Below are 23,779 nucleotides of genomic sequence, written 5' to 3' on the forward strand. Positions count from 1 at the left end.
TTTCACTCAGCTCAGAAATCATCCTTGTATTCCTACAGCCCATCTCAGGCCTCTGCACAGACAGGGCTCCCACAACACATCCTCAGGAAGTGACTTAAGTCAGAGGCAGTGTCCCCTTTCAGGCCACACTGGTCTATCTGGAAGGAGATCCAGGCCTTTTGGTTTGTGGACAGCATGTCACTGATGAGTCTCGGTGCTCCATGGGACATATGACTATAGGGGTGAGGACTGTTTCCTTTCTGCCTCCACCATCCACTCTTCAGCTGTCCCCACTCATGGCCACAGCAGTCCACAGAAATGGAAGTCTCTCGGCAGTGTCCTTGCAGGGGTTCATGCTGGTGGGATTTGGGGGAGGTGCAGAGACCCAGGCTCTGCTCTTTGCTGTCTTCCTGGCCCTGTACGTGGTAACCGTCCTGGGCAACCTCACCATGATCGTGGTCATCACCCTGGATGCCCGCCTGCACTCCCCCATGTACTTCTTCCTCAAGAACCTGTCCTTTGTCGACCTCTGCTATTCCTCTGCCATCGGCCCCAAAGCCATGGCCAACTTCTACTCTTCCAAAGTCATAGGTGTTGCTGGGTGTGCTGCACAGCTGTTTTTCTTCTCCTTTCTGGGAACGACCGAGGCGCTCCTCCTGGCTGTGATGGCCTATGACCGCTTTGTGGCCATCTGTAGTCCTCTACACTACCCAGTGACCATGTCCCCCATGGTCTGTGCTTGCCTTGTGCTGGCTGCCTACCTTGGAGGCTGCCTCAACTCCATCGTGGAGACCAGTCTCACGTTTCAACTTCCCTTCTGCAGCTCCAATCGCATCGACCATTTCTTCTGTGATGTGCCCCCTCTGCTCCAGCTTGCCTGTGCCAACACCACTGTGAACGAGCTGGTGATGTTTTCTATCTGTGGGTTCATTCTCATGGGGGCAACACTGGTCATCCTGACTTCCTATGGCTACATCGCCATGACCATCCTGGGCATGCACTCGGGATCCAGGCACAAGGTCTTCTCCACCTGTGGCTCCCACCTGACAGCCGTATCCCTGTTTTACGGAACTGGCATTGCTATATATGGCCAGCCAGGTGGCGTGGCATCTAAAGAGCAAGGCAAGGTGGTCTCCATCTTCTATACTCTGGTCATCCCCATGCTCAACCCCCTCATCTACAGCCTGCGCAACAAGGATGTAAAGGATGCCCTGCAGAGACTGGGACAGAGACGTGCAGCCGTGTGAGGGAAGGTGACCAGTAAAGGACAGTGTCTAAGAACGAAGGGTCTGGGTGTGTGGAATGTGCATCTCATCACTAGAGCTGTTCATGTGTGTTTTAAGTCTTGCCTTCTTGCTTGTTTCTGGGTAGTTTCCTGTATACGTTCCTTCTTCCTGCATTCTTGTTTACCTTCTTCCATTACCTTGTATCTCAGGAACAGCCAAGTCTCATGGGGTAGACACTACTGCATTAGGACAATTATCCGTGAGGACGAGGTTGCTTCTCAGAGTAGAAATAATCACCCCCTGGGAACCAGCTTTCCCTCCAAACAGCAAGGGGTTTCTCAGGCCACCCTGTAGACCTAGAACAGAGAGCCCCCATGATGAGCACGACCAACCTCCCTGCCCTGCTTGTCCTCTTCTCAATCCCTGTCCCATTCAACTTAAAATTCATGCCAGTACCCCACAAATGGACTCGGGTCACTAGACCTTGCTATCCATTCTCCACCGTGTAGTTTTGTTAATCAAATGACCTCTCCTTTACTCTAGGCATCACTTGGCTCTGTGAGTGGCATATTGGGAAGGTGACCAAGCCTAGTCCATTGGAGCTGCTTGGAGCTGGGGTTTCTGCCTTAAAATGCCTGTTACGTTATGAACTAAAGAAAATTTTAGAGAATTTTATGTGAACTCTCATTTTATATAATAATTTGATATGTCAAAATCCTTTTGGGGAAGACCTTTTATGTTGTAAACACCAGATAACAAATATCCACAGAAAATATCTAGGAGTGCCTGCATTTATGGCAACCTCTGAGTTGGAACCTTGGTCACGACACCCACATAGCAAAGCAGATTTGCCCATATCTGTAGGAACATTGAGTCCAAGCTCAATGATAAAACAGAATGCATTGGAATCACTTACTTATTTGGTTCAGTTTATTTTAAAGCCTCTTGCTGTTGCTGTTATGCAATCCAAGTAAACCTTACTGATACAGTCCCAAGCCAAACCGAGACTAATTCTTGCATTTCTGTACTGTAATTAGAATGGGTTTGAGGTAGCAGTGTTGAATAACTGACTTTATTTTTTTAGAATACACAGAAAAAAAAGAGAGAAAATACCCAGATAAGGATATTTTCTATTTGAGAAGGAAAATCAAATTTCTGTGTCAGTATTACACAGAAATATATATATATATATATATATATATATATATATATATAACAAAAATAGCTATTTATGCTGGACGGTGGTGGTGCATGAGTTTAATCACAGCAATCGTGAGGCAGAGGCAGGTAGATCTTTGTCAGTTCGAGGCCAGTCTGGCTTACAAGAGCTGTTCCAGAACAGGCTTCAAAGCTACAGAGAAGCCCTGTCTCAAAAAAAAACCTTAAAAAAAAGAATAGTAAATCATAGACACATGCCAACACCAAAACTAAAATTAAGTGGCATTTAAGGATTACATGAGACTCTGCCCAAACTTCCCCTAACTACTCTACCCCTGGCACCAATAGGTAGAGCATCACTAGGTACCATCACATGGTCTAAACTTTCCCAGCCCACCCAGCTCCAAGTCTTGACAAGAGGAGAGTTTTCAGGCCCCCACTACTGGGCCCAAACGTCCCTGTCCTACACAGTATCTAGTATGAATGGGTGAGGCATCCCATGGACTTTCCCCTAACTTGTGCAATTTCCCCTAACTACCCTGCTGACCAAGAAGCAGTCCCCAGGTCCACAGTTCCACTCAATGAGCCAATTCCAGATGCTTAACTTCCAGTAAAAAAACCAGAATCAGCACCAAGATCTAAGAGAACATGTCTCCTCCAAAATGGAGTGATCCTATAATATATAATGGACCCCAGTGAGAATGGCCTCAAAGGCTTTCCAGGCAGAGAGTTCAAAAGAACAGTGATAATGACATTTGAACAACTCAGAGACAACATGGACACACTCCAAGGAAAGAAAACCAAAGTTGAGTGAAGTCAGGAAGGCAATACAAGATGTGCAAACAGAACTCAACGAAAAAGTAGAATTACCGAAGAAAAGCCAAATTGTAATGATGGTAGAAATGTTGATGGTAGTGGTGTTTTGTTTGGGGATTTTGTTTTTTTCTAAGAGAAAGAAATAACATGAGATTGGGCATGTAGGGAAGGAAGTGAGGTTCTAGAAGGAGTCAGGGGAGGAAAAATAATATGATCAAAATATATTGTATGAAATTCTCAAAAATAAATAAAACATAAAAGTATGTGTTTAAGACAACTTAAAAATAAAAATTTAATCAGATGAATATTTCAATAGCCATGGCCATGAGAACTAGTTGACTGAAATGGGTAATACATAAAGGAAACTCACCCATCGTCCCAGGAGCATTTGAGTACCACCCTGGAGTAAGATATATTGTTTTATCTGAAAAGGAAACATGATCAGGAGGACAAAACTGAGGCAAGTGGTGGCTGTGACCCTAAGCTGTTCCTCAAGGAGTCCTGGGGGAGACTGTCCAATACAGGGAACACTGTCCCAGGTAGAGGTTTCCTTCATGTTGGGCTCAGATGTTTCCATTGCTATCGTAGGAGTTGTGGTGGAACCTGGTTAGCCTAGGAACCCTCATAGAGCTGGATCCAAGGATATACCATTTCATTAGGGCAAGAGTTCTCAGAAACATAAATGCAATCATGTGAGACACAGAAACACAGGTACAACCTCACCGAGAGGAATAGATGTGTTCACTAAACACAGCTCACCTTGTCTACCAGACACGTTGTATGAGGATGATGGAGAACAACTTGCTTTGAGGGATGAGAAACCCAGGACTCCATGTGCCATGCAGAGACATACTCCATGCTTCTGAAGGGAAACAGGAAACAGGACCACTGTTGCGACTGCTACATAACTTAGGATGCTACTCATAGGACACAAATGGCAGACACAGCAGAAACACAGATGATCCATCCCTGATATATTCCAGGCCAGGACGGAATGGATCGTGTTGGTCTGGCTGTCACTAGAGGAACAAAGAGGCAGTACCCTTGTCACCCACAAAGACAAGCTTGACAGAGGCCTCAAACCCAGAAGTGACCCATGAGGAGTGTGGCTATCAGCAACGACATTCTCAGAAAGACTCCAGCTTCTCAGGAGATAAGGCCAACAGTTCATAAATAAGACGTCATTAGAGTAAAGCAAACAAATGAAGCAAAAGTCTCTACACCAAGGACACAGTGAATCAAAAATATTCTTTAATTATTAATATAGGAGGATTAGTATCTAGAATATGACAAACACTAAACGTCAAAACAGAACCTAAGCTACATGGTTCCACATGCATCTACATACAGGCAGCACTAACTGAACTCAGAGAATTAGAGAGAGAGTGCACATGAGCACATACAAAGGAGCAAGGGAAAGTGGTGGTGGGGATGGGGGACCAGATAGAGTGTAGATTTGAGCAAAACACATTATGGTTGTGAATAAAATTCTCAGTCAATAAAAAGAAGAAAATAAGTTTCAACAAAAATCAAATGACCCAATCAATAAATGAAGCAAAGAGCCATATCTCAAAAATGAAACACAAATAGCCAATAAACATACAGGAGTTGCTTAACTTCACTAGCCATCAGAGAAATGCAAATTAAGGCTACAGGGAAGAGATTAGACATGGTTCCGTGGTTAAAGTGCTTGTAACTCTTGCAGAGAAATCAGCACCCACATGGCAGCTCACAAATATCTGTAACTCCAGTTCCAGGAGATTCAGCACCCTCTTCCAGCCTCCGAGGCTCTGCACACATGGGATGCACATATGTACATGCAGGCAAATACACATAAAATAGAAAATAAATCTTAAAAGAAAAACATTAAGACTCAATCTTACCTCAGAGTATGACAATTTTGTTAAAGAAATGAAATTGTCTTACTGAGAGTCATTAAAAAAATTTAAAAAAAACAATGGATGCTAGTGAGGATGTAGGCCTAAGGAGACCCCCCTATACTGGTGGGAATATAAACTAGTCCAGTCACTATGGAAGTCAGCTTGGAGGTTTCTCAAACAACGAACAACAGTTCTTCCACATGACCCCACAGCAGCCTTCCTGGGTATTCACCTGAAGGACCCTAGGCCACATATCCCAGAGACACTTGCACATCACTGTTTACTGCAGCGCCCATCATCAAAGCCGAGCCATGCAACCCACCTGGGTGTCCCGCAGCAGAGGAACGGATAAGGAAAATGTAGTGTGCATGCACAGTGGGGGGTTTGCCAACCATAAGAAGAATCGAGCTATTTCATCTCTCAGAGAATGGACATAATCATATTAAGTAACTTAATACAAGAACCATGTTTCCTCTGTGGATCCTAGATTTTATATAGGCACATTCAACCATGTGTGCACACGCCACGAAAATGGAAGTCAAACTGTCTGGGGAAAGGCGAAGCAGCCACGAGGGTGCAGACTAAGTGAAGCATGGGTATAAGGGTGTGAGCGGTAAGCTGCTCAACATATGTACGTAGCTTGAAAATTAAATTACTAAAAAAGATGTGAGTGCTGAAGTCTTATCAGGGTGGATGTCAAGTGTAGGGCTAGTGATACTGTGATCCAGCTGTAGGAAGATGCCAACCAAAGCCACAAGTGTGCAGTCAACTGGGGGACACATGGCCAGCAGCTAGGGGAAACAATGGGGTCACTGCAGTCTGGAAGATGCACTTTCCCTTGGGGCAGATAGCTGTGACTAACTACTGGCCTGGATTTTGAGTTCTTTTAAGCAGGGATTGTATGTGCTTCAAGGGGTTGAGTTCTTTAAGCAAATGGGAGCAGCAGGGGAAGGATTGGTTGAGGGACCAAACTGTGTTTCTTTTGATGACTGTTCTAATGAGGGCATTGGCCCTTCTGAGCTGACTCTGCCTTATTCCTGATGGTTCTTCAGGTCTCTGAGGACCAAAGCTTCCTGTCAATCAACCAGGAGAGGATGTAATGAGGAAGAGATTGGCCAGAGCCAATGCTGCACCTCTGGATCCTGGGGGTGGGGGTGGAGTTCCAGCCACCACAGAGGACAGTGTCTTCCTAATTGGACACTGGAGACCAAGAATCCCAGCCCTGCCAGATGCAAAGAACCCTCCCAAGCAAAGTGAATCCTGCACACACTGCCCATCTGAGAGGGACCTGGGGGGATCCAAGGCAAAAGAGGCAGGGGCTTCTGTCTTCACTGGAAGCAGAGTCTGAGACAGCAAGAGCATGCATACCAGGTCCTCACAGGGACCCAGGGACCCACTTATGTCCACACTCAGCTCACTCCACTGTCAACAAAGTCATAAATAACTTTAAGAACAGACACAGTGACTGATGCCCATCTTCAGTGAAGACCAGGCTTGCCAGCCCGAGGACCCTGGGAGATAGGTGCTGGCTGTACAACCTTGCTGTGGACTGTATTCTCGCCTAGAAATGGTAAGTGTGTGACCTGTAAAGATTGCAAGTGTAGGAGATCTTGTAGCTACAAGGCAGGGGAGCCAGCATTCAGCAGGAAGAGATAGTTTGCCACCACAACAGACTCTCCTGTCCTGACAGCTGTGGTGTAGCCCAGTTCAGAGCTAGTAGCACTGGAGCCGCCACCATAGGCTTAGTTTCTTAAACAAAATCTCTGCCTCTGTAATCAGGTGGAAGAAAGCTCTGTGCCCAGCCGGTTCACAAGAGGCTGTGATGGTGCTGGCTCAGGAGGGGCAGGGTTGAGGGGAGCACAGGCTGTCCCTTCACATCACCGTCAACCAGTTGTTTTTTTCCACTGATTCTGTGGGGACCCTGCACCCTTGGCAAACAGAGATCAGACTTGTTTTTGCTCCAGAAGGAAGCAGATGTCCAGATGTGGTATAGGCATTTCCATCACATTTACCACAGAGAAAACCCGTGTGGTCAGTACCAAGATACTTGGTGGGTGTGTCGAAGAGTAAGCACAATGCCCCATGTACACATTTGAGCTTGCACTGGGAAAGTTGACTGATGGTAGGCTCAAAGGGGGCACTCCAAGATCCATGTCCCCGCTGTCTGTAGTACATGGAGGATGGCAGAGATGGGTTTTGCAAAAACCAAAGCCACCCCATTTAGAGACTTTCTTGAGGCTCAAGAGTGATAGAAATTAGACACTCACCTAGCCCTAACTAGCCAGGCTCCTAGCACCAGCAGCCTTCTGCATTAATCTCAGGGACTTTCAAAGGAATAACCCATGGTGAGTGCCAAACAGGATGCTCAAGTCCTACTGTGGTGGTCCCTTGGATGATAAGAAAGTAACCATGAGTGGGCATAAGGCACTAGGCAGGGACTAGTCTTGTCTGATTTTCAACTTAGAATGAAAAACATACTTTATACTCTAAAGTTGAAGTGAAGCAGGTAGCAGGGTTGGCAGTAGGATCACATTGGAAGCCATGAACAGGTTGCAAATATACATGAGTCCCAGTCCCGCTGTTTCTCAGAACAGGGACCAACACTACCCACTGCCCACGTATTGATTGATTGGCAGGAACCCTTTACATCCTCAAGCAAGCAGAGGCTCTGCAGGGTGATTACAACTGTGAACCAGGCTTGGGGTCAGAGCTGTCTAGGTGAGGTCAGGGTCCTGTAGGGGACACAGGCACAGTCTCAGGGTGAGAGCCATTTTCCTACCCCGAGTCGTGCCTGGAGATGACAAGATCACCCAACCCAGTTGCTGTAAGGTCAGCAGATCACCACATCCATTTTATGGTCCATGAGTAAGACGGAGGGTTATAGTGGGGTTCAGAGTTGGCTTGTCAAATGGTGCTACTCAGGAATATCCCTGGGGGTGGAGAGCACACAACCCAGAGGCAGTGTTAGGGATGATGAAGGCTGTCTGTACCTGAGAATCATCCAGTTGAAGAAGCCTCTTTGCCCCCTCAGACCCATAGTTCAGCTTCCTGCCCAGAACTGAACCATGAGGTTCAGCACATCCTCATGAATTTCAAAGTCAGAGAAAATATCCCTTTTCAGGTCATCCTAGCTCAACTGGAAGGAGATCAGAGCATTTAGTGGGCTGTCGCATGGTGAACAGCATGACACCAACAGGCTCCTGCAGCCTGCGGAACATCCGACGGCACTGCTGAGATCTGCTCCCTCTCCCTGCCTTCATCTGCCTCTGCCTCTGTCCCCACCCATGGCCACAGCAGTCCTCAGAAATGGGAGTCTCTCAGCAGTGTCCTTGCAGGGGTTCGTGCTGGTCGGATTTGGGGGAGGTGCAGAGACCCAGGCTCTGCTCTTTGCTGTCTTCCTGGCCCTGTACGTGGTAACCATCCTGGGCAACTTCACCATGATCGTGGTCATCACCCTGGATGCCCGCCTGCACTCCCCCATGTACTTCTTCCTCAAGAACCTTTCCTTTGTTGACCTCTGCTACTCCTCTGTTATTGCCCCAAATGCCCTGGCCAACTTCCTTTCCTCCTCGAAGGTCATCAGCTCTGAGGGATGTGCCACTCAGCTCTTCTTTTTCTCTTTGTTGGCTACAACTGAGGCTTTCCTCTTAGCTGTGATGGCCTATGACCGCTTCATGGCCATCTGCAGTCCCCTGAGGTACCCTGTGACCATGTGCCCTGCAACCTGTGCCCGTCTGGTGCTGGGTACCTACTGTGGAGGCTGCCTGAACTCCATTGTGCAGACCAGTCTCACGTTCCAGCTGCCCTTCTGCAGCTCCAACCATATTGACCACTTCTACTGTGATGTGCCCCCGTTGCTCCAGCTGGCCTGCGGAAGCACAGCTCTCAATGAGCTCCTGCTCTTCGGCCTCTGTGGGTTCATCATTGTGAGCACTACCTTAGCTGTGCTGGTCTCCTATGGCTACATCACCGTGACCATCCTCAGGATGCACTCAGGATCTGGGAGGCACAAGGTCTTCTCCACCTGTGGCTCTCATATGATGGCTGTGTCCTTGTTCTACGGAACTGTGTTTGTCATGTATGCACAGCCAGGAGCAGTGGCATCCATGGCACAGGGCAAAGTGATCTCTGTCTTCTACACCCTGGTCATCCCCATGCTCAACCCCCTCATCTACAGTCTGCGCAACAAGGATGTGAAGGATGCCCTGCAGAGGCTGGGACAGCAATACCGTCTTGTGAACAAAGGAGGCAAGTAGGAATCATGCCAGCATAATAGAAGGAAACTACCCTCCTTGAAAGACACTAGGCGTCTTTATTTTACTTTTTTTCTTTATTATCTTATTTCTCTTCTTTTCTGAGTTATCATATTCCTGCTTTATTCCTTGCTTCCATCCTTTAATCGGTTTACCCATTCATCCATGAACATAACCATCTGTCCAGTCTGTATCCCATCTTACATAATTGCATATTATTTTCCAAGCATTTAAAAATGTGAATGAAGCATTTATTGACATAATAAAACAAATGGTTCTTAGTTGGAAGCAGCCTGAGTCACTTTCACTTTGGTTTGACAAAAGGCAGGGTTAAGACAAGAGTCCTTGAGGCAACCATGAGGACCATTGTCAACACCTCCCAGTGACATGCACGACAACAGATTTCTCCATGGCCCTTTCCTTTTCAGTCATCTCTGAATCTAATGTCAGTGTGATAAGATGCTCCCTCTGAGCATCTAAGACCTTGACTCTTAGAAGCTGTGTGTTGATCCATCACTACGATGATCTAGTACACAGATGAACTAAAGAGATAGCATACTTCCTCTGCAGTTTGACTACAGTCCTGCCTGCACCACCTTTCTCTACTCATGGTGCCGCCCTTTGTGTATCACAGTGCATGGCTGGATACACGAGAATCCCATGTTGCACTGACTTTAATGTATTCCTTCAACTTCCAGCAGTATGAAGTCACACTTAGAGTCACAATTCAGGGAACTTTTAAAATCTGGTCTCGTAGGTTTGTTACTGTCAAAGGGTCCTTGATCACCACAGATGACTCCAAGTAGGGATGAAGTCTCAGTGGCTATAACAATATGAGAAGTGGAGAGTTGGACATTGGTGTAGGAGGTCCTTCTGTTCATGCGTTGTTTTCATTGGTTAATGAATAAAGAAACTGCCTTGGCCTAGTTGATAGGGCAGAACTTAGGTAGGTGGGGAAAACTGGACTGGATGCTGATAGGAAGAAAGGCAAAGCAAAGTCAAAGAGACACCATGGAACTGCCAGAATCAGACATGCCGAATCTTTCTTGGTATGCCACTGCCAAGTGGTGATACACTGATGATTAGAAATGGGTTAAATTAAGATTTAAAAATTAGCCAATAAGAAACTAGAACTAATGGGCCAAGCAGTGATTTAATTAATACAGTTCCTGTGTGATTATTTCAGGGCTAAACTAGCCGAGCAGCCGGGATGAACAAGAGGGCCCACTTCTTGCAACAGAACAAAATTTTCTTGTTGCACATTCTGGAGTTCTATTGAGTTAAGGTTCTCTCTGGCATTGGCCAAGAGCCTGAGCCTGAGTCCTCAATGGACCTCATCCTTTTCCCCAACATCATCCCTCCAGTCCTTGCCCTCTGGCTGTATGCCTTCTGGAATATAGCTCCCTTCCTCGCACCCATCCTGTGTCTCACCAGCCAGCTGCCCTCCAGACATGGGCTTGTTTGTGTTTCTACCCTGTGTGTCTGATTCCAATCTTCAGTCTCCTGATGCTCCTGCTCAGGAAACCTGCAGAGACAGACCTCCAAGCAGGGCTGAAGGCTTCTTCCCATTTCCCTTCCCAGAAAACCTTACAGGCTTCCATCTACGTCTTGTGGCCATCTAGTCTCTGCCTCCAGACTTGATTCTTATTCCCTGATTTTATGTTCACCTGGCTTCAAATTCTTCCTTTCTTTGGACAGTCCTGGAACATTCTGTTCAGTGAGTGGCATACATCTTGTGTTTAATGACATTTCCTCCATTCTATCTTCTCTTCATACATTCCCATTTTCTCGTGTGTCTCCCACTCCCTGACACACGCTGAACCCATTGTTTCAGCTGAGGGTAAGAAGTGACCCACAATGTCCACCCTTTTGGCCCTCTCTGGTCTTCACCAGTTCTGATGAACACACATTATTTCCAACACTGGCCTGTCTTCTTCTTTTTGGAAGTCTCTTTCTCTAGTGGCCTGACCCTTCTCATTTGCTATGTCGCATGACAGCAGCGTCTAACCTCTTCTTTATCCCAAAGGAGATGTATACTTTCAGATGCTTTGTGCTGCTTCTTAGTAATCTTTTTACCTGGGGAGCCTCTTCCAGCTCTTCCTGTAAGCTAGGTCAAGCATGAAAAACTCCCTTCATATCTGTTTACAGGAATAACTTTTTCCTAGACTTCATTATTATATCTAGATTGGAGAGTAAATGGTAAGAAATTACCAATGGTCTTGTGTCTATTTCCTTGTATGTAATGTTGCTTTTTAGTTTCTGCCTTAAAATTTCCCCTTTAGAAAATTTTGTGTAAATATATCTTTAAATAAGTTTTATTTCCTTTCTCTTTCTTGTCTCCTACCTTGACTTCTCCACTGTGTGTTTGGCTTGTCTGCTGTTTAATAGCAGGGCTCACTTCTCTATACTTTACGCTAGAGTTGCAGAATACTATCAAATACCTAAGATAGAAAACAGCACTGAAATCTCCTGTGAACTTATTGGAATTCTAGATGATCTATGCTATGTATTTAACACATCCATTGAAATGGGGATGGATGGCTGAACAGGGACTTGTCTGGTGTTGTCACTAAGTGTCACTTTTGGGAAATCTGGCCAGTTCAGTGAGTGGAGGCAAAAGAGTTACTATGAAATCAGCAGGAACTTTCTGCATTTGAGGTTGTTTCCAGAAAGTTCCTTTACCTTTATGTTCATACAGAAATTGTGAAAGGCAGGGAAGACTCAGAGAGATATAGTGATGAATCAAAAGCAGAAGAACCGAGTGTCAGGAGAGATAACCAGGCATCCCCACAGTTGGCCACCATGAGGGTCACTCGCTTCTTTTGAAGAAGTTCTTTTGGTAAACGAACATGGAAGGTGATCTATAAGTGCACTGGTCAGGTTTATGACGTCAATAGGAGGAGAATACAGGTAAGAACCGGTAGACGTGTTCACCAGCAGCTTTATCACTCTTGTTTGAACCTCTCAGGAAAGAGAACAGACTCTGTGCTTGGTCTGTGCCATGCTCTGCTCAGTTACATCAGCAGTGTTGCCTCTCAGCCAGTGTCAGTGGGAGCCAGGTCCTGGGGCAATGAAACCTTTTTATTCCACATGAATGCTCCCTAGTTCTCCCTGGTATTCCATCCTGCTTCACCCACCCTAGATTTTACCTTCTTACCATAATTGTTTGTGGGGGTTAAGGTGTCATTTCCTGACCCGTCTTTCAAGATAAACAGGAAGTAAAGGAGACAGCCATTAGAGAAACCTTTTACCTCTACTGAAACCTCAGATCAAAGGGGTAAAATCGTATTTCTAAGAATCCTTAGACTGGGGGCTGGAAAGGTGACTCAGTGGTTAAGAGCACTGGCTGCTCTTCCAGAGGTCCTGAGTTCAATTCCCAGCACTCACATGGTGGCTACAACCATCTATAATAGGATCTGATGCCCTCTCTGGAATTCAGGACTCACATACATAAAACATAAATAAATGTTTAAAAAATTCAAGAAAAAAAATCTTAGACTGAAGCCAGAGTTTTGTCTGCCTCTTCCTCTTGAGTGCTGGGATTAAAGGTGTGTGTAACCTCTACCTGGCCTCTCTGGCTAGTTAGTGGCTTAGCTCTGCATTATGATCTTCAGGCAAGCTTCATTTGTTGGACCACAAATAAAATCTGGCTCTCTTTGCCTCTTGGGTTCTGGAATGAAAGGTCTGCACTACCTCCGACCACTAATAAAAATCTCTTAGCAGCTGTTGCTCCTTCCTCAGCAGTCAATCAATTCAAAGACAACACAATAACATACAGTATCAGATTCTGTGTATTTTCCATCTTTATGTGGCTTTTTTTATATTACTTTACTCTCTTTTCAATAACTATCATTTTAAAACTTTTTATTTCTTTTTTATTGATTTTTATTGAGCTCTACATTTTTCTCGGCTCAATTCTCTGCCTCTCCCCTCCCCTCCAACCCTCTCCCAAGGTCCCCATGCTCTAAATTTACTCAGGAGATTATGTCTTTTTCTACATCCCATGTAGATTAGATCTATGTATGTCTCTCTTAGGGTCCTCATTGTTGTTTAGGTTATCTGGGATAGTGATTTGTGAGATGGTTTTCTTTGTTTTATGTTTTAAAAACATTTATGAGTGAGTACATGTGATAATTGTCTTTTGGTGTCTGGGTTATCTCACTCAAAATGATCTTTTCTAGCTCCATCCATTTGCCTGAAAATTCAAGATGTTCTTATTTTTTTCTGCTGTGTAGTACTCCATTGTGTAAATATACCACATTTTCCTTATCCATTTTTCAGTAGAGGGGCATTTAGGTTGTTACCAGGTTCTGGCTATGACAAACAATACTGCTATGAACATAGTTGAGCACATGTCCTTGTGGCACAATTGAGCATGCTTTGGATATATACCCAGAAGTGGTATTACTGGGTTTGAGGAAGGTTGTTTCCCAATTCTCTGAGAAATCGCCACAATGACAACCAGAGGGGATGTATCAGCTTGCACTCCCACCAGCAATTCAGGAGTGTTTCCTTTACCCCACCACCTCTCCAGCATAGGTTGTCATCAGTGGTTCTGATCTTGGCCATTCTTACAGGTGCAAGAGGGAATCTCAGAATTCTTTTGACTTGCATTTCTCTGAAGACTAAGAATGTTGAACATTTTCTTAAGTGTCTTTCAGCCATTTTAGCTTCTTCTTGAGAGTTCTCTGTTTAGGGTTCTCTGTTCAGGTCTGTACTCCATTTTTTTATTGTATTATTTGTTCTCTTGATGACCAATTTTTTGAGTTCTTTGTATATTTTGGAGGTCAGACCTCTTTCTGATGTGGGGTTAGTGAAGATCTTTTCCCATTTTGTAGACTGTCATTTTGTCCTGTTAACCATGTCCTTTGCTTTACAGAAGCCTTTCAGTTTCAGGAGGTTCCATTTATTAATTGTTTCTCTCAGTGTCTGTGCTACTGGGGTTATATTTGGGAGATGGTCTTCTGTGCCAATGCGTTCAAGTGTACCTCCTACTTTCTCTTTTATGAGGTTCAGTGTGGCTGGCTTTATATTGAGTTTTGGACTTTATCTGTTTGGACTTGAGTTTTGTGCATGATGAAAGATATGGATCTATTTTCATTCTTCTACATGTTGATATCCAGCTATGGCAGCATCATTTGTTAAATATGCTTTCTTTCTTCCATTTAATATTTTTTTCTTCTTTGTCAAAAATCAGGTGTTCAAAGGTGTGTGGATAAATATCCGGGTCTTTGATTCTGTTCCATTGGTCCTCTTGTCTGTTTTTTATGCCAATACCAGACTGTTTTCACTACTGTAGCTCTGTAGTAGAGTTTGAAGTCAGGGATTTTGATGCCTCCAGAAGTTCTTTTATTGTACAGGGTTGTTTTGGCTTCCTTGGTTTTTTTTTTTTTTTTTTTTTTTTTTTTTTTTTGCTTTTCCGTATGAAGTTGAGTACCATTCTTTCAAGGTCTGTGAAGAATTTTTCTGGGACTTTGATGAGGATTGGATTGAATCTGTAGATTGCTTTTGGTAAGATTGCCATTTTTATTATGTTAATTCTACCTACCCAAGAGCATGGGAGATCTTTCCACTTTCTGGTGTCTTCTTCAATTTCTTTCTTCAAAGATTTAAAGTTCTTGTCCTACAAGTCTTCCACTTGTGTGGTTAGAGTTACTCTGAGATATTTTATGCTATTTGTGGCTATTATGAAGGGTGAAGTTTCTCTGATTTCTTTCTCAGCCCATATGTCATTTGTGTACAGGAGGGCTACTGATTTTTTTTGAGTTAATCTTGTATCCTGCTTCATTACTGAAAGTGTTTATGAATTGTAGAAGTTCCTTGGTATAATTTTTGGGGTTGCTTATGTAAACTATCATATCATCAGCAAATAGTGAGAATTTGACTTCTTTTCTGGTTTGTATTCCCTTGATTTCTTTTTGGTGTCTTATTGCTCTAGCTAGGATCTCAAGAACTATATTGATTAGATATGGAGAGAGTGTACAACCTTGTGTTGTTGATTTCAGTGGGAGCGCTTGGAGTTTTTTTTTCCATTTAGTTTGATGTTGGCTATTTGCTTGCTGTATATTGCCTTTATTATATTTAGGTACGTTCCTTGTATCCCTGATCTCTCCAAGACCTTTATCATGAAGGGATGTTGTATTTTGTTGAAAGCTTTTTCAGCATCTAATGAGGTGAGCATGTAGTTTTTATTTTTCAGTTTATTTATATGGTAGTTGACAGATTTTCATATGTTGAACCATGCCTGCATCTTGGGGATGAAGTTGACATGGTCATGGTGGATGATGGTTCTGATGTGTTCTTGGATTTGATTTGATTTGATTTGCTGATATTTTATTTAGAATTTTTGCATCAATGTTCACGAGTGAGATTGGTCTGTAATTCTCTTTCTTAGTAATGTCTTTCTGTGGCTTGGGTATCAGGGTAATTGTAGTCTCATAAAAAGAGTTTGGCAATTTTCCTTCTGTTTCTATTGTGTGGAAAAATTAAGGAGTATTGGTATTATTACTTCTTTAAAAATATTGTAGTATTCTGTGCTGGAACCATCTGGTCCTGGGCTATTTTTGTTTGGGAGACTTTTGATGTCTACTTCTATTTCTTCAGAAGTTAAAAGTCTGTTTAACTTGCTTATCTGGTCTAGATTTAATTTTGGTAAGTGATATTTATCCAGAAAGTTGTCCATTTCCTTTAAGTTTTTTAATTTTGTGGAGTACAGATTTTTGAAATGTGACCTGCTGATTCTCTGCATTTTCTCAGTGTCTGTTATTATGTCCCCCTTTTCATTTCTGATTTTGTTAATTTGGATATAATCTCTCTGGCTTTTGGTTAATTTGGATAAAACTTTGTCTATTTTGTTGATTTTCTTGAAGAACCAACTCTTTGTCTCATTGATTCTTTGTATTGTTTTCTTTGTTTCTATTCTTTTAATTTCAGCTCTCAATTTAATTATTTCCTGCCGTCTAGTTCTCTTGGTTGAGTTTGCTTCTTTTTGTTCTAAAGTTTTCAAGTGTTCTGTTAATTCACTAGTGTGGGATTTTTCCTGCTTTTTAATGTAGGCATTTAGTGCTATAAACTTTCCTCTTAACACTGCTTTCATTGTGTCCCATAAATTTGGATATGTTTGTGGTCATTTTCATTGAATTTTAGGAAGTCTTTACTTTCTCCCTTTATTTCTTCCTTGACCCATTGATGATTCAGGTGAGCATTGTTTAATTTCCATGTGTTAGTGGGCTTTGTGGAATTAGTATTGCTGTTGAATTCTAGGTTTAAGCCATAGTGATCTCATAAGATACATGGTGTTATTCCCAAATTTTTGTGTTTGTTGAGGCTTGTTTTGTTACCGAGTATGTGGTCAATTTTTGAGAAGGTTCCATGAGGTGCTGAGAAGAAGGTATATTCTTTTCTGTTTGGATGGAATATTCTATAGATGTCTGTTAAGTCCATTTGAGTTATAACATTTGATAGCTCCCTTATATCTCTGTTCATTTCCTCTTTAAGAGTTTCAAACATTCTCCTGAAGTTATTTTTAGGTCACTTTCTTCGGCTTCATCTATATTTGATTGTTCAAGTCTTGCTATTGTAGGGTCTTTAGCTTTTACTGATATCATGTTGCTCTTTGTGGTATTGTATATGTTCTTACCTTTTCTACTCATCTTTTTCTCTAATAGTTGTGGTTAGAGCTGTCTGTGATTCTGTTGATTAGTCTTCTAGGTACCAGTGAATCCAAGGCTCAGATGGTTTTTCCTCATGTTATTGTTAGTGCCACAGTTCTAGTTGCCCCGTTGATCACTCCGTGTTCCTGGAGGTAGCTCCTGGGCTTTGCTCTGCTCCCATGGAGCTTACTTTCTCACACTTACTTTGACAAGTAGCTAGTTTAGTCTGCTCCTGTGGAGCTCACCACCTCAGACCTGCTCCGGCCCAAGTTACTGGCCCAGTCCTGCTTCCACAAATGACCCTGGTCTGGATCCACTCCTGTTCCCATGGAGTTCACTGATTAAGGCCTGCTTTTCTCTTTACTCACCTAAGCCTATATGTATTTTGAAACACACTGTAAACCAGTTACAGATTTTTTTTATCTGAATCTGTTTTTACTGCATAGCTCCATCTTTTTCTGACCACATGAGTCTTTAAACTGCTAAGAGGCATGGCTCCACCTCTGCCCTGGTGACTGACTCTACACTGCCCAGTTCTCTAAGAGTCCAGCTTCATGACAGAGGCATTGGTGTGAGCCATGTTCACCTCCCTAACTCTAGGGAGCTCCTGGGTCCATGATGCCATTGAGCAGCACCCCACCTGCTGCTCACAAACCCTACTTAAGTGTTTGGCAGCAAGGCCTCTTGAAAGAGCCATGTGGTGTTTGCTGCTAGCACTGAACCAGGAAGTCATCTCTTAAAGGAGCCATGCCTCTGCTTTCTGCTAACAAACAGAGCCTACCAAAGAAAAGAAGTTACCAAGAAACTGAATTTTGACTTTGGTTTTGTGTGTTTACAATCCTTTTTAAAGCCTTTTCAGGCTTTATGTAAAAATTCTTGCTGAATTTTTGGGTGCCAGATGTAATGTGAATCCTGATTGGTCTTAATAATGAAAACCTGAAGTCAGATATCGGGGTAAGTGCTGAGAGATGAGAGCTGTAAAGGAGCCAGCCACTAGAGAGCCCTATTACCTCTACCAAATCCCCAGACCAGAGGTGTCAAAATCCTATCTCTGCAAATTCACAAACTGAATACTGTCTCTCTGAAATCTCATATTGAACCCTGAGCTCCTGTCTCCTCTCACCTTATGTTCCTCTCTCCATCCGGCCATATCACTTCCCATCTCCACCTCCCTAGTGCTGGGATTAAAAGTGTGAACCTCCACCACTTGCTCTGTTTTGCTTTAAGACTAATTCGGTCTCTTGCACTCCAGGGTGGCTTTAATCACAGATCACAGAGACCTGTCTGCCTCTGTCTCCTGAATACTGGGTTAAAAGTGTGGGCCACTACTGCTGGCCTCTGATCTTGAGGCAAGCTTTATTTGTTAGATCACAAACAAAATGTCACCACAATGCTTCCCAAGTAGCTACAGCATATTAACTACATAGTGAAAAGCCTATGGAAAGGCTCACACAAAACAATAAAGAAGTAAAACTATTCAGAGGATAAAAACCAGAGTGTATGGATGAGCTGTGAAGTGATGTCTTCTCAATTTCACACGGTTGCTGTACTCTTGAGCTAATAAAATGATGGAGCTATCTGCAAAAGCTTGGGCCAATTAACATTGACCATGGATGGGGAGGAACTTATGAGGCCCCATCCCTTTCATAGGAGCTACTAATTGCTAATATTGCTGGGAAAGGAGGTCTTAATAATCAGCGTTGTCATGGTAAACTGTCCTTGATCAAATAAATAACCCAAATCCCCGTGCTCATGCAAGCAAGCCTAATGCAAGTCAGTGAAACACACTCAGACACTCACTCATTCACACACACACATACTCACTCACATACACACACACACACACACACACACACACACACACACACAGACATGAAAATAAAGGGAGAGGAGGACTTGTTGGTAGAAAGGACGCAGAGCAGTGGTAGTGACTGTTGAGAGATGGTAATATAGGAACTCAGGGAAAGTGTTAATCCCTGGCACTAACCAAGTTGTCTCCTATGATGAGTCATCAAGGCCAATGTTGCAGAAGGAGTGAGTGTTGTGGTCCATCATAACAGCAGCAGATGGACACTGAAGGAATGAAGGCATCAGTAGGAGACATAGCTAACCACCAGGGGAGCAAAAGGTCACCCACCAAAGAGTTATCCATTTGGGTTGGATTATTAGATACAGGCTTAAATTTTTAAGGATTTAAATCCTTAAAAAAGGATTTGTGTTAAATTAAAATAACCACAAAGGCATAGCTACCCAAGCTCCTGATGGTACTGAAGGGTCAATGACCTGAGAAGGCTGACTCTTGATTGTGGAAGGAGGAAGATAAACAGCCCCATTCAGGACTCCCTACTTCCTTTCTTCATATCAGTATAGCCAGGGACTTGGAGGAGGAAATGATGTGGCCAGGAAGATATGATGGCCCACTCAGGTAACAGCTTTAAAGAGGGACACTGGAATAGGATCCCTCTGAGTCATCTACCATACCTTGACACAGTCTCCCCTGATCCATGGGGACCTCAGCTTCCTGCTTGCTCATCAGGAGAGGGTGACTATGAGGAAGAGATTGTCCAGAGCCAATGGTATACCTCTGGAGGCTAGGAAGTATGAGTCCCAGATGCCACAGAGGACAACAGGACTCCTTAATTGGCCACTGGAGACTGCAAGTCCCAGCTCTGCCATGCAGAGTATCCTCCCCAACAGCGTGAACCAAAATATAGACGCCCACACACTGCCCTAAAAACAGACATGGAAGAGAAAGAAAGGCCAGGAAACCCAAACCTCACACTTCACACGACACAGAACTTGCTGCAACCAGGACTTGCACACACAGACTCTCAGTCCAGGTCTTCACCTCTGCCCATACCCGCTTCATTCTGTTGTCCAGAAAGCCACAGCTGACCTCAAGAAGAAAAAGAAACTCTTAATATCTATCTTCAGCACTGTTCAGCTTCAATATCAGGGGGACCTGAGGAGCATGAATGATGGTATCTGTCTTTGTGTGAGTCTTGAGTCTCAACCTGGATAAGGTAACAACAACGTGTTACCTGTGAAGGATGCTGCAAGTAGGAGACACGATACATTAGGGACAGTAGGGATGGGTGCTCAGGAATAATTGTGGACAAGCTCTGTAGGCAAAGGTCTTCTAATGTGGTCAAGCCTCACATTAGTCCAGGTCCCGAAGTGCTGGGAGGCTCAACACAGGGTCACTATCTTGAACACCAGCTCCAAATCTGCATCCCAGGAGGCTGAAGCTCAGCATCTATCAAAGGACATAATGATGCTGCTGGCTTAGAAGGGGCAAGACTGAGACGAGCATAGGCTGTTCCTTCAGCTTCACTGTAACCGTGATCTCCAATAGCAGAGCTGTCTATGAGCACCTGATCCTTCTACATATGTCTTTAGACGTATTACATCCTTGGCAAGCTGGAGAGATTCTGCTTGTCCTTGCTCCAACAGGAAATATAGGACCAGCTCTGGTGTAGACATATCTATACACATCACACTGGTCACAAGTGAAACCCATATGGTAAGGTCTTAGATCCCTGTCAGGGTCAACTGTGAGCACAAAGTTTCCTACATGCCTTTAATCTTGTATGGGAAAGTCAGCTCTGTAGTATATGGCAGGCTCATATAGAGTCCTGTAGATTCCATGACCTCACTGTATGCAGTGTATGGTAGACAGTGCAACAGCTGAATCCCTACAGCTAAGAGATGCCCTGAGCTTAGAGGACAACATAGAACAAACATTCTGTTACTCTCTAGCCAGGCTCCTAACTCTGGCAGTCTCCCATACTCCTCCTGGGGACAAACTGTAGCAGTCATAGCTAGCCTGACATTTGTATGTATTCCAGACTAGACATAATGAGAAAAAACAGTGACTGTGAGTTGCCTAAAGACACTGGGTAGAGGCCAGCCTCATCTGGCTTTAAACGACAAAGAGTAAGACCCTGTGAACCCCAACTCTGAGGGTGGAACAGGGAACAGAGCTGGCAATGGGGTCAAGTTAGAGGCCATGAGTGTGTCCTATATACGTGTGCTCCCCAGTCCTGCTTTTTCTCAGGACATGGTGCGGCCACCTTACTATAGTTTCCAACATCTAGACACTGGGGGGAACTGCTCACATCAACAAGCAGAGTCTGCATATTGATTGTCACTATGTGCCAGCATTTGAGCCACAGCTGCTAAGGTGAGGTCAGTGTCCTGTGAGGGACAGACACAGTCTGAGTCTGAGAAGGGCAGTTTCATGCTCTGATACCACTCTGCAAATGAAGGCATCACCTAAACCAATTTGTTGGAGGACAGAGGATCTTTGCGAACATTTTTGAATCGCTAAGATGAATAATTTGGGGGGAGGAGTGTTTTGTGAGACTCAGGAGACAGCTGCTTCAATGGCACTGCTCAGGGGTGTCCCTCGGTAGAGTGAGCACAGGAACCAGAGGCAGGTATAGGGCACTGAAGGCTGCCTGTATTCTGAGAGTCACTGAGTGTGGAAGTTTTTTTGTATCGTCATGGCGCAACTCAGGCTTATACACAGGGAGGGCTCAGTACCTCGAGAATTAAGTAAATCAGAGGAAATGTCCCCTTTCAGATCACACCAGCTCATCTTGGAGAACAGAGTGACTAATGAATTTCACACAGTGGACAGCATATCACCAACAGAGACCTGCAGCCTGTGGAACATCTGAATGCACCAGTTAGATCTGTTCTCTCTCTCGGCCTCCGTCTATCTCTCAGACTCTGTCCCCACTCATGGCCACACCAGCCAATGGAAATGGAAGTCTCTTGGCAGTGTCCTTCCAGGGGTTCGTACTGGTGGGATTTGGGGGAGGTGCAGAGACCCAGGCCCTGCTTTTTGGTGTCATCCTTGCTCTGTACATGGTGACCATCCTGGGCAACTTCACCATGATAATGCTCATCACCCTGGATGCACGCCTGCACACCCCCATGTACTTCTTCCTCAAGAACCTGTCCTTTGTTGACCTCTGCTACTCCTCTGTCATTGCCCCGAATGCCCTGGCCAACTTCCTTTCCTCCTCGAAGGTCATCAGCTCTGAGGGATGTGCCGCTCAGCTATTCTTTTTCTCTTTGTTGGCTACAACTGAGGCTTTCCTCTTAGCTGTGATGGCCTATGACCGCTTCATGGCCATCTGCAGTCCCCTGAGGTACCCTGTGACCATGTGCCCTGCAACCTGTGCCCTTCTGGTGCTGGGTACCTACTGTGGAGGTTGCCTGAACTCCATTGTGCAGACCAGTCTCACGTTCCAGCTGCCCTTCTGCAGCTCCAACCGTATTGACTACTTCTACTGTGATGTTCCCCCATTGCTTGAGTTAGCCTGCGGCAACACAGCTCTCAATGAGCTCCTGCTCTTCAGCTTCTGTGGGTTCATAATTTTTAGTACCACCTCGGTTATCCTCATCTCCTATGGCTACATCACTGTGACCATCCTCAGGATGCACTCAGGATCTGGGAGGCACAAGGTCTTCTCCACCTGTGGCTCTCATATGATGGCTGTGTTGTTGTTTTACGGAACTGCATTTGTCATCTATGCACAGCCAGGAGCAGTGGCATCCATGGCACAGGGCAAGGTGATTTCTGTCTTCTACACCCTGGTCATCCCCATGCTCAACCCCCTCATCTACAGTCTGCGCAACAAGGATGTGAAGGACGCCCTGCAGAGGCTGGGACAGCGATACTGCGTCTTGTGAAGAAAGGAGGCAAGTAGGAATCATGTCAGCATAATAGAAGAAAACTACTCTCCTTGGAAGACACTAGGTGTCTTTATTTTATTGTTTTTCTTTATTATCTTATTTCTCTTCTTTTCTGAGTTATCATATTCCTGCTTTATTCCTTTCTTCTATCCTTTAATCATTTTACCCACTAATCCATGAACATAAACATATGTCTACTCTGTATCCCATGTCTCATGAGTGCTCCATTATTTTCCAAGCATTTAAAAATGTGAATGAGGCATTTATTGACATGATAAAGCAAATGATTCTTACTTGGATAAAGCTTGAATCCCTTTCACTTTGGTTTGACAAAAGTGTCCTTGAGCAAGCATGTGAATCATTGTCAGCACCTCCCAGTGAACTACATGACAGCAGATTTCTCCATGGCCCCTTCCTTCACAGTCATCACTGAATCTAACATCAGTCTGGTAGGGAGTTCTCTCTGAGCATCTAAGACCACAACCCTTAGAAACTGTGTGTTGACTCATCCTTGCATTATTCTAGTGCAAAGATGGGCAAAAGGGATAGCTCTGCAGACTTCCTCCTTGGGTTTACAATGGTGCTGTGTCCTCCACCTCCTCTGCTCATGAAGTTGCTCCTCTTGTATCACGATGCATGGCAGGACACATGAGGAGCCCATATTGCACTGACTCTAATGTATTTCTTAAATCTCCAGCACTATGAAGCCACTGTTAGAATCAAAATTCAGAGAACCTTTCGACCCTAGCCTGGCAGATCATGACTGTGTCAAGGGTCCTTGATCACCACAGATGTCTCCAAGCAGGGATGAAGTCTCAGTGGCTACAACAATGTGAAAAGTGGAGAAGAGAACATCATTTTCTTGTTGCACATTCTGGAGTTCTGTTGAGTTAAGGTTCTCTCTGGCACTGGCCAACAGCTTGAATCTTGAGCTTGAGTCCTCAATGGGCCTCCTTGTCCTTTTCCCCAACCTCATCCCTCCAGTCCTTGCTCTCTGGCTGTATGCCTTCTGGGACATGGCTCCCTTCCTCACACCCATCCTGTGTCTCACCAGCCAGCTGCCCTCCAGACATGGGCTTGTTTGTGTCTCTGCCCTGTGTGTCTGATCC

The 23,779-nt window shown here is 44.4% G+C and overlaps 2 protein-coding genes and 1 pseudogene across 2 annotated transcripts; all 3 read left to right on the top strand.

Annotated features, from left to right (window-relative positions):
- Positions 1-275: 275 nt before the first annotated feature.
- Positions 276-1,226, top strand: LOC125405313 (olfactory receptor 9S13-like). The gene has a single exon (XM_048441745.3). The coding sequence runs from the start codon at positions 276-278 to the stop codon at positions 1,224-1,226; it is 951 nt and encodes a 316-aa protein (XP_048297702.1).
- Positions 1,227-8,343: 7,117 nt separating this feature from the next.
- On the top strand, positions 8,344-9,315 carry LOC148123293 (olfactory receptor 9S13-like). The gene has a single exon (XM_087904747.1). The coding sequence runs from the start codon at positions 8,344-8,346 to the stop codon at positions 9,313-9,315; it is 972 nt and encodes a 323-aa protein (XP_087760873.1).
- A 12,395-nt stretch (positions 9,316-21,710) lies between these two features.
- Positions 21,711-22,684, top strand: LOC125405315 (olfactory receptor 9S13-like; annotated as a pseudogene).
- The last annotated feature ends 1,095 nt before the right edge of the window (positions 22,685-23,779 follow it).

The sequence above is a fragment of the Myodes glareolus genome, chromosome 1 (assembly GCF_982192425.1).
Source record: "Myodes glareolus chromosome 1, mMyoGla1.1, whole genome shotgun sequence".
NCBI classification, from domain to species: domain Eukaryota; kingdom Metazoa; phylum Chordata; class Mammalia; order Rodentia; family Cricetidae; genus Myodes; species Myodes glareolus.